The sequence below is a fragment of the Protopterus annectens genome, chromosome 10.part0 (assembly GCF_019279795.1).
Source record: "Protopterus annectens isolate FY-2018-M chromosome 10.part0, PAN1.0, whole genome shotgun sequence".
NCBI lineage: Eukaryota > Metazoa > Chordata > Ceratodontiformes > Protopteridae > Protopterus > Protopterus annectens.
The window spans coordinates 1,390,413,556-1,390,425,499 of record NC_056744.1 but is presented as its reverse complement, the minus strand read 5'-3'; the positions used below and the strand labels follow the sequence as shown (position 1 = coordinate 1,390,425,499).

Genomic DNA, 11,944 nt, shown 5'->3' with positions numbered 1-11,944 from the left:
AGATTAGGGTTTTTTCAGTTATTTATTGTATTTTTTTAGTAGTCGCTAACTAGTTTGAGTTAGTTTAGTGTGTTTTGTGGGCATTCCTAGAACTCGTTTTAGTTAGAGAGTTCTCCCTCTCTCCCTCCCTCCCTCTCTCTTATCCGGTAGTTTTCTGTATATTTTTTCTTCTTTTTTGTTGTTAGGCAGCCGTTTTAGTTAGAAGCTTCCTAAATTAAAAAAACAAATATATATATATATATATATATATATATATATATATATAATAATACTAATATCTTTAGTAGCATATTGTGCCTTTTTTGTTGTTTGTGTGATAGGGTACTAGTGTTAGTTTTACTGGTCCAGCCCTTTGTTTAAACAGTCATCTAGCTGTATTTTATATATCAGTGGTATTTCTGATTGTGCATATGTCTAAAGAATCTAAAGTGTCAGGATTCAAGAAGTGTGACTCATGGTGTCAGAAAATGTCTCTGACAGATGGGCACACTTCTTGCGTCTATTGCTTAGGCATTGTGCACCTGCAGGACTCTTGTTCTATCTGCCATGCATTTAGCCCAAGTGTTCTGCAGGAGCACAAAAACAAACTTATTCTGAGGGGGTCTTCTTAAGCCCCAGGGTTCACCAGCCAAGGCTCAGCAGGTGAAATCTCCTAAACCAGACAAATCGTCGGCTCCCGGGTCAGAGCCGTCATAGGCCCAGGCCTTGTTTACTTCTTCGGTTCTGGCTGGAACCGAAGAGACTGCTTCCTCATCGGCTCCACCAGTACCTTTGGAGTCATCAAGGACTCACAAGAGACCGAGGTCCCCTTCTCTAGAGTCCGTTCATTCGGCTGCACGGTCTCCCCTTCTGCAAAGTGACCGCAGTCATAGATCTTCCCACTCTTCATGGTCCTCTAGGCTTTCGGACCATGATGTGGAGAGAGTGGTCAGTAGGTTGTTGAAGTCGCAGGCACTGGTCAAAATGTTGTCCAGCCCTCCGTCCATTTCCATCGATGTTCTTCCTCCGACTCCATTGAACTCGGAGCCGGAGTTTGTTGGGGTTCGAGCCGTGGAACCATCGGCTCCGATAACAATTTCTCCTTCAGATCCATCTTCGGCTCCGATCCCCTCGATGGTGCCATCCGTCGAGGGATCTGGGTGCCGGGACTCCCTCATCGGCTCCGAGGGGGCGAGTGGCATCAGATCCTTGTCCGACCCTGTTCTCCCTTTCGGAGCATCGGTGCAGGTGAGTTCGGCTCCTACATTGGCTTCGGAGCCATCTCCCTTGGTGCAGAGGAGGATTCCTGCTTCTTCGGAGCCAGAGCCTTCTCTGCATCGTGGCAGGGACACCTTCGATGTCATGAGGAGTGTGCTGGCCTCTGAGCCAGCTCCACCTTCGACCCCATATAATGCCTGCGCCAACCTCTGTCCCTCCTCTAGACCCCAAGCGTGGGGAACCAGCGCTCCAGTGCACCCCAGTGGGTGTTTCTTATTCTACAGAGGCCTCCCCTGATCATTCAGTGGAGCCCCCTTGGAAGAAGAAGTGCAAGAGGAAGCACACTGACTCCCTTGAGTCTGTCACTTCGGATATGGATTTGGATGAGTCGGAAGGGTCCCCGAGATCCCCCTCTGAAGATGTTTCCTTTTCGGACATCCTAGAAATACTTAAGCAGAGAGGGAACTGGAATACCCTAGCCCCTACCGAGGATGAATCTGTATTCTTGGATACGTTTGGTTCCCAACCTTACACCTCCTGGGTTTCTCCGCCCTTCGATCCACTAATGTCAGTGGTGGCTCGAAGGGCTTGGTCAGCCCCGGATTCAGTGGAACCAACCCTGAGGAGACCAGGCAAGTTTATTACTGCACCCCCCTGACAAGCATTTTCTTACTAAGGGTGTCCCCGTGGATGCTATGGTGGTAGCAGCAGCCACTAAAAAGGAGTTGGCGGAAACTTCTTCCTCTGTCCATCCCCCTAACAAGGAGTCCAGGACTATGGACAGATACGGGAAGTGAATGTTTGCTTTAGCGACCTTTTCCATGAGGTCACTGAATTACTTATGCCATTTCACCAGGCTTTAGAGGGATCTCCTGAAAGAGCTTGGAGATACCCTTCAGGATCCATCAGCTGAAGGGGCCCAGGCTAAAGTGGCCTCTCAGCTAGCGACCCTCAACTCAGTAGTTAACTCCTCCATGAGGTTCATCTCTTATGCAGCCGATGGTGCGAGCAGAGCCGCAGGTACAGGCGTGGCCCTTCGGAGACATGCATGGATGCGGCTGTGTAATTTTGCGGAACCCTTCAGAGCGTCATTCACCAACACTCCCTTTGATGATTCCTTTCTCTTTGGACCACAGATGAAAGACCATCTCACTAGGTGTGAACAGGAAGGCAAGACTCTCTCTGCCGTGGGAGTCCGTTTTTCCCCTCCTTCCAGACCATACCCCAAGGCTCAGAAGAGTGGGAAAATGTGGTTTTGGAAATCCCAGGGAACTTCGCCTGACACACGCAGTGATTTTTCCTCCAGGGGCAGAGGAGGAAATAACAATAACAATAGACGCCGCCCTCATGGCAGAGGTGGTCCGGAGAACCAGGGCAGCAGAGAATCCTTCTCTGACAAGCCCTTTCAACATCCCTGAAGGGTTGCCCGACTGTCCCTCTCTGGAGGCAGTTGGGGGAAGACTTTCCTTGTACCCACAAGCCTGGTTAAACCTTAAGCAAGACAAATGGGTGCATTCAATCATATCCGGAGGTTACAGAATCCCATTCTTTCAACCCCCTTTACCGTCACGCAAGTCCCTCCCAGATGGACCCAATCTGAGGGACCAAGCAGTTATAGAAGTTTCAAAACTGCTAGAAAAAAAGAGTCATCCAGGAAGTCCCGGCAGACCAACATGGATCCGGAACTTACTCAAGGTTCTTTTTGGTACCAAAAAAGACAGGGGACTGGAGACTTATTTTGGATCTCAGCAGACTGAACAAGCCTGTTCAAAGAACAAAGTTTCGGATGGTCACGCTACAGTCCATTCTACCCTTTCTGGGTCAGGACAATTGGAAGTGCTCCATAGATCTCCAGGATGCATACTATCACATCAAAATGGACAGACGCTCCAGGAGGTTCCTTTACTTCTGGCTGGGAGCCAGTCATTATCAGTTCAGAGCTCTGCCCTTTGGTCTCACCACAGCCCCCAGGGTGTTCACCAAATGTATGGCAGTGGTCACGGCTCACCTGAGGCGTCGAGGATTCCAGGTGTTTCCATATCTAGACGACTGGCTCCTTACTGCTACTACCAGGCATCAACTCCTTCAAGCCAGGGACTATACAATTTCAATTTGCTCCCAACTAGGCATTACCATAAATTTCGAAAAATCTGCCTTGTTGCCCTGTCAATCTATTACTTATATAGGAGTAGACTTAGATACTAGGAGCATGTCCGCAAAGCTACCTTCGGACAGGGCCTCCATAATTCGCCAACAAGTTCAAATCATCATGCAGTCCAAAAGGATACAAGTCAGGCATGTCCTTCAAACTCTGGGTTCTATGGCAGCGGCAATTCTTCTGATTCCTCTGGCCCGCTTTCACATGAGAATCCTTCAGTGGCTTCTGTTCACACAATGGTCCTTTCAACAGCTCCCCATGTCTCACACGATCTTGATCACAGAAGCATGCAAAAGGCACCTTTCCTGGTGGATGGTCTCCCCTCTTCTGACTCAGGGCAGACCCTTCATTCAGCCCCCTCCAGTTGCTACAGTGACTACAGACACCTCCCTGATAGGGTGGGGGGACATTATCAGGGAAGGACAGTCCAAGGCACTTTGCAGACTCACGAGTACCACCTGCATATACACGTCATAGAAATGAGAGCCGAGCTCCTAGCGTTGCAAGCTCTTCAGGACTCTGTCCCTTCTGGGACCATTGCAATTCAAACGGACAACATGTCAGTGGTGTGGTATATCAACAAGCAGGGCGGAACCAGGTCCTACCCCCTATGTCAAGAAGCGCTCAGAATCTGGCAGTGGGCGATTTCCTCCCAACGATTTTTGATTGCAACGCACATCTCTGGGACGTCCAAATCATAGCGGGCAGGCTCAACAGAGCTATTCTAATGCCTCATGAGTGGTCTCTGAATCAGGTAGTTGCAGGCATAATCTTCCACAAATGGGGACAGCCTTGCTGCGACCTCTTTGCCACCCCTTTCAACAGCAAATGCAGCAACTACTTCTCACTTCTTCTGCTTCCTGGTCACTCTCCCAGAGATGCTCTAGTCCACGATTGGCCTCAGGGACTTCTTTATGCCTTCCCTCCATTTCCTCTGATACCGAAAATCATACAGAAAGCTATGTCGTTGGGTTGCAGAATGATCCTCATTGCTCCCTATTGGCCTCGACAAATATGGTTCCCATTTCTGCACCATTACCTTCTCGAGCAGCCTTGGACTTTGGATCCAATTCCAGACCTACTTTTTCACCAGTCAGGCAGGCTGCATCATTCCCTGCAAACACTCCAGCTTACAGCTTGGTTGCTCCACTTCCAACCTTAGCCAGGCTTCCCAGCATTTCCCCAGCCGTTCCCGACATTCTTGTCTCCTTCCATAAGTCTACCACTAGAAGGACTTATGCTAGCAAATGGAAATGTTTTTCTTGTTGGGCAGAGGCTAGGAACTTAGATCCCTACACAGCCCCTATCCATGAGATTTTGGAGTTCCTAACAGAACTCTTTCATTCGGGGTCTGCTTCTGCCACAATTAGGGTTCAATTAGCGGCCATTTCAAATTTTCATGTTGGAATGTCTAATACAAACATTATGTCTCATAAGCTATGTAAAGCCTTTCTAAGAGGGGCTACTCTCCTTAGACCCCCAGTGAGAGATCCCCCCCTCCTTGGGACCTTAATTTGGTATTGTCCTCCTTGATTATGCCTCCTTTTGAACCGGCGGCATCCTGCTCCATTAAGTTTCTGTCTTGGAAAACTCTATTTCTGGTAGCTATTACTTCAGCCAGACGTGTTTCTGAACTTCAGGCACTATGCGTCCGTCCACCATACCTAGTATTTCATAAGGACAGGGTTGCTCTGAGGACCAATCCCTCTTTCCTTCCGAAAGTCTGCTCAGAAAGTAATTTAAATCAATCTATTGACCTACCTGTGTTTTTTCCTAACCACAACAGCAAGGCAGAATACAAGTTACATCTATTGGATGTTCATAGACAGTTGAGGTTCTACCTGCATAGGACGAAGGACATAAGGAAGTCAGACCAACTATTTATTTCCTTTGCTCGTGGCAAACAAGGTCTTCCAGTTTCCAAAGTGACCTTTGTCTATCAATTAAGGAACACAGAGTTGCCTATTAAACCGAAGGGTCATTCTACTAGGGCCTTAGCCACCTCTATAGCCTTCCAGTCTAGGTTGCCCATGGACTCCATCTGTGCTACCGCTACTTGGGCAAATCCTCATACCTTCATTTCTCATTACAAGTTGGATTTGGTCTAAAGGAGTAGAGCTAGTTTTGGTTCCACTGTTCTGAAGAGTCTGTTCCAATGAGCCACCCAAGATTATAGGTGCTAGGGACGCTGTCCCAACCTGCAAGAATGAAGGCGAGATAGACAACTTAGAAGTTGTGTACCTACCATAACGTTCCATGTTAGTTGTCTTTATCTCGCCTTCTTTCTTGCATCCCCCCCTCCACCCCCCCCTGTCCTATTGGACCGAGAGGAGTTCAGATTTCACTGACTGGGTGTTCTCTGGTTTGTTTCCTCTGCTGACTTAGACAGTGGGACAGGTTTGCTTAACCTTTTGTTTAGAGGGGTTCATTCATGGTTATGTCTAGAATTAGCTATTTCAAATGAGATCTGGGTAGCTAGCGCTAGGCATCATGGGATAAGGAGTAGCCTCGAGCCAGTAAACATCTCTCAAGCTATAGAAGATGGCAGAGTCGGAGCCGAGGATCGGCTCCGATCCTAACCAGCAAGAAAGAAGGCGAGATGAAGACAACTAACATGGAACATTATGGTAGGTACATAACTTCTTTTTTTCGGCTATGCAATTTCGAAATACTGAATTTCGGGATTTCAGTATTTCGAAATTACATAGTGGACCCATATGTGTGTGTGTGTGTGTGTGTGTGTGTGTGTGTGTGTGTGTGTGTGTGTGTGTGTGTGTGTGTGTGTGTGTGTGTGTGTGTGTGTATATTTATAATATGATTGCAACACCACATACATTGTATACCTGGCAATCTGCATCCACTGCGAAGCATTCTATGTGGGTAGGACTTCCCACAAACTCAGTAACAGAATCAAGGAACACCTCCACACTATTAGAAGACAGCATCGTACTAATGCCCTGGCTAGACAAAACAGGAGGGATAGCCCCCACACATCTTTCAAGCTTCTTGTCCTAGAGAAAGTCTTCCTGATCTGTAGCAGCAGTGATCTCCTGCTGGATGTCAGAGAACTCAAATGGCAGATAGATCTTAGGGCGGACATGCCCCCTGGACTTAATGGTAACCTGAACATCAAGTGTCCTCAAATGGAAAAGGTAGAGGAGGCTTATCCCCTCCCTCACCATAGTGTCAGTCGATGTTAATCAATGTCAGTCAATGTTAATCAGTGTTAACCATTACTAAAGGTATTTAAAGCTGTTACATAGTCCGTTAGTTGATTTCTGAAGAAGTTCGATGCTGCAATAACGTGAGTGAACGGATGCGCTTAAGTCTGACCTTCCTTGTGTGAAGTGAGTTCTTTCTGATCCCCAAGTATATCCAGTGTTAGTCAGGTGTGTTGATTGCTTTCCTGAAATTGAGTTTTTTTAGTTTTAAAGTGTTTATATATATATATATATATATATATATATATATGTGTGTGTGTGTGTGTGTGTGTGTGTGTGTGTATATATATATATATATATATATATATATATATATATATGTGTGTGTGTGTGTGTATACATACATACATACATATACATATATAAATAAGTATATATAGGTAGAATATGTATATGGATATGTGTGTGCGTGTGTGTCTGTGTGTGTGTTTGTATATGTATATATGTTATATATGTATATATATATATATATATATATATATATATATATATATATATATATATATATATATAGTATGAGGGTTTTAAAAAGTCAGTAATAACAATTGTTTGATATACATATGTATGTATGTGTGTGTGTGTATGTGTATGTATACATCCGTATCAAACAATTGTTATTACTGTCTTTTTAAAACCCTCATACTCTGCAAAATGTGATCACTGAATAGTATTTTTATTTTTCCATTTGTCTCTAGTCATGATTGGCAAATGTAATATTAAAAAAAAAAAAAACAATAAAAATGATAATTTGCATATTTTGGTGAAATAAACATGTATTCTCACTAAGTAGATCTATCTGTGTAGTACTAATTAGCTAATAATTGCAATCAAAGGTATGGAAACATCATTTCAGAATTAAATAACACTTGAGTCAGAAACTTAGCGAATCATAAATCCTTGATAGTTTTTATTTGTTGAACATCATGTGGTAAATATTGTCATTGTCTTTTTAAACCTTTCGTGTTTTAAGTGAAATTAACTCAATTATTTTATGTTTACGTTGTCTGTACAGGGCGATCCTGGTCTGATGGGGTTAACTGGTCCACCAGGTCCAGTGGGTAGACAGGTAAAAAATTTTTGTTTACACTGCCATTGTTTGACGGGTTGTTAGACTTGTTATATTGTACGTAGTAAATCTGTAGATTACATAGTATGGTACATATGAAGAACTAAATTAAGCTAACTTGTCAGGTGGTAGTGTTTTATTTTTCTCAGTTGTGGTTATTTTAGCTGTGAAAACCTACCAAAATGTTGGTATTACAATAAACTAGTTCATTAATCTGTGTAGGAGACAAACAATCTCATTGAGATGTATACGGCTTAGTATGATTTTTTTGGGACTTACCTGGCACAAAATAATTTCAGCATGTAATTTCCACAAGGGACTTTTAAGAAGATTAGTAAATCTGTGTCGCAAAATGGCATCTTACCTCACTTTGCTGCTGATTAAAATCAGATTTCAGTGAACCGTGATCTTGGCATGATGACTTGACTGAAGCTAATATTCTGAAAAATACATAAAATTTACTAAATGTAGCCCATTTCATAGCTGCAGCAAGAAAATATGAGGTGTAGCATCATGAGGCATTAACTTTTTCAAAAGTTAAAACCCTTAAATATATAATTGATTCCATTCCAGAAGTGAGATATCTTTTAATAATTCCTTTTACAGGATATACATTTCTAACTGAGTAGGCAAAGTGTCATCCCTGTGTGACTTTACACATTTATATGGTGTTGTAGACTTGTTTTGAGAACTGGTTTGGTGCAAATTCCATTTACTTTATACCCCTTCCTTCTCACACTGCCAGCAATATTGTTTTTATAACCAACAAATAATAACAACGATGATTTATAGAGTGGAAATTGAATCAGTATGGTCTGAATATGTGACAGTTTTTGAGTTGTAATTATTGTTACTAATGTGATAAAAACTTAAAGACTATACTGTTGTAGCACATCAATGAATTTCTTGCATCCCTTACTTTACTTTTGAATGCTTTTCCTAACTTTCCTTATCAGCTTCATAGGTAGTATTTTGTGTGAATTTTGCTAGCTGAGTCAGTAAATTTTTGGTTCTGCTGAAGAAGTCTACTCCATGAGTGTGATTTTTCATCCACAGTGTGATTATTGTTTTCTGGGTATGTGTCTCTGTCTAGCAAGGAAAACTAGATGTTTAGTTTAATGACAGTTAATAAAATGGAAAAGAAAACTGGCCATTTAGATTGCTGATTACCTGTGTATGAAATCTATTCCATATCCAGGTAAAAATAAGCCCTTGCCAAATACTGGTTTGCCTAACAGATAAATGAGTGGACAGTCAAAACAGTTTCTTCATCACAAATGTCCTCTGCTTTTGCTCTTTGTGAAAAACTTGAATTGTTTCCCAATACTGAAACTTAAACAAATATTAAATATGATGAGGCAGATTCAGTAATACCTACACTAAGTGTAGTGTACACAAAGTGTACATGATATGTATTCCAGAACATCCCTACCACATTTATTGTGCTTTATAGTCACTCAGAAAGATAACGCTAAGTGTATATGTACTCTATACTTTGTGGTAACCTTTATGAATCCTGCTAATATTTAAAGCTGCAAGAAAATCAGTAGGAAAACTAAAATTAGGAGGAAGAAGGTGTGAGTTATGTCTGTGTTGTCTGTTCACTCTGAAGAGTGTACATGTAGAGTAGGTGTTATTGAATCCCAGAGAATAACTTAGAAAATGGACATAACATTAAAGTATTTATTCCCTACTGGAAAACATTCTCCAATAGGGTATTAATATAAGAGGACAGCCCATTAGAAAGTAGTATTTGGCCTCATGGCAGCATATTAATTATAGTGAAACATGGACTGGATAAAAATGTCTACCATCTTGTTTACGTTCACTAAATGTGGCTAAAATGCTGTGATAAGTGAGTCTGTTGAAATATAAAACAAAACTAAAACAAGTAACTGCAGCAGTTAAAAGGATGTGTGTGTGTGTGTGTGTAGGAGAATTGCAATACTGTATGTATCCAGTATTACTGTTACTACTTATATATTTCTTCATATAATTGATAATTGATCATATTATAATATTTGAGATCAACAAAGATGTAGGTAATCTCCAAACACTTGACCCTACTGAATTTGGATTTGTCAGAGAGAGATAATGCCTGTTAAACTTGGTGGACTTATTCAAGACAGTCACCAAGGCCCTTGACAAGGGGAAATCTGTGCATACAGCTTACCTAGACATAGCCAAGGCTTTTGACACTCTTCCCCACTCAGGCATTATTGACAAACTCACCCAGCTAGATATCAAACCTTATATCCTTAGATGGATAGCTAACTGACTCATTGATAGAACCCATTTAGTCAAAATAGGGGAATCCACCTCCAACAGCAGACCAGTAACCAAAGATGTTCCACAGGAGTCAGTCCTGGGACTTCTGCTGTTTGGAATCTATTTCTCTGAAGTACAAGCTAAAACTAAAGGTCTGTGGCTGGCAAAGTTTGCTGATGACTGTAAACTGGGAATGGTCATAGAATCTCCAAGCAATGTCAGCATCCTACAAGAGGGTCTTACACAAACACAAACAAATGAGTGGTGCCTAAGTCATGGGCTTAAACTCAATTCCAAAAAGTGTGTTATCATCCTTTTCAGTAAGAGCAATGTTCCTGGTAACTACCATATCAATAACAACACCCTACCTACACACTCAGTGGTGACAGACCTGGTCACACAGGTTGACAGCAATCTTACCTTTGATCACCATGTCTCTACAGTGGTAAGAAGGGCATTCTATATTGCTCATCTCATAAGTAAGGGCATTGCCTCCAGAAAAAAGAAGAAGTTATAACCTCCCTGTACTTTTCCCTCATCTGGCCAATAATTGAGTACAACACCCCTTTTGGTATGTACCTTTCCAAGCACCTGCAGCAATTGGAGGACCACAAAGTTTCTTCATAAGGAAAATTCAAGGTCTTCAGCATCTGTCCTATGAGGAACATCTGAAATCACTCTCACTGCCTTCTGTTTCATGCAGACTACTTAGAGGCGATGACCCTGCTTTATTGGAAAGGCTGCGTATCCCTAAGTCAAATGGTACACTGGTTACTCGGTCTAAAGTCCTAAACCTGGTATGTGACATTAATAGAACCTGCTGGAGGGACAGATTTGTCTTCCAGAGGTTACCACACCTTTGGAACAGACTCCTGCATCATGACAAGCAGAGCATCTCATTGGCCCTCTTCAAACACATTCTGGACTATTGGATGGGTAACCATAAATTCATTTTGAGGTTTCCAACTGTGTCCCTCTTGGACAGGGGCAATAGGTGATGATCATGGAAATAAGGGTGAAACTTGTCTAGGCTTGAAAGAGCCCTAGGGTTATTAGTCTAGTAACCTCCTATGATGATATGAGATATGCACAGCAAAGAAAGTGGCTGTAACTGAAGGACACATTTCTGTGTGAGTTTGTGTTGCTCTGTCTGTATTTCAGTGTCTCTGCATGTGAGTGTGTGTGTGTGTGTGTGTGTGTGTGTGTGTGTGTGTGTGTGTGTGTGTGTGTGTGTGTGTGTGTGTGTGTGTGTGTGCGCACGTGTGTGTGTGTGTGTGTGCGTGTGTGTGTGTGTGTGTGTGTGTGTGTGTGTGTGTGTGTGTGTGTGTACGCACATATGTGCATGTGAGTTTCTTTACTTGTATGAGATTCTGTCTTTCTACCTCAGCAGTTGACTGTGCATGCATACATTTAAGAGAATGTATTTGCATTAGTGCCTAACTTGTATATTGGGTGTGAAATACTTTCTTCAACAATAATAACATTGTAACTACATCGACTTTAAAATATCAAGTTGAGAAACTGTTTACATTTAAAATATTTAAAAAAATGAATGTGCTAATAATTTCTAAGTACCTGAGCATCATGCCTTGCAACACCCCTGTGCTGTCCATTATTTTCCTGTAATATCCACTCTGTATAGCATCATCACTTAGTTGCATATTAAATACTGTTTCTGTGGTTATTATGCTAATTTTCTAATCACAAGCACACTAGAAACATTAGTCAAGTTTTTCCATAGTTTTGTCCAAAACTGTTTGGTGGCTGTGGGGAAAGTGCCCCTCTAACTTTTCCTGCTGTTCAGGGATAGATCTTGTATTTTCCCTAGATGTTTTACCAAAAGTACTAGATTGTAACAAAGACCTTTGTAAATCACTTTGTGTAGAATCTTGACAAGGTAACATTCTTGTTAATTGTATTCTTTGGCAAGTATCCCATGATCCACATCCCATGCTTCCATCCATTTTCAAAAGCAGTTATCCTTGTGAGAGTTGTGATGATAACAAGCTGAGTAGGCAGACCAGAGTTATTCCT

The 11,944-nt window shown here is 42.3% G+C and overlaps 1 protein-coding gene across 1 annotated transcript in view; it reads left to right on the top strand.

The window, feature by feature from the left end:
- Positions 1 to 11,944, top strand: part of COL24A1 (collagen type XXIV alpha 1 chain) — a 3,617,818-nt gene that overhangs the window by 1,248,786 nt on the left and 2,357,088 nt on the right. The window contains exon 7 of the mRNA XM_044086026.1: positions 7,589 to 7,642. Within this exon, the coding sequence (XP_043941961.1) occupies positions 7,589 to 7,642 (54 nt within the window). The remainder of the gene's footprint in view (positions 1 to 7,588; positions 7,643 to 11,944) is intronic.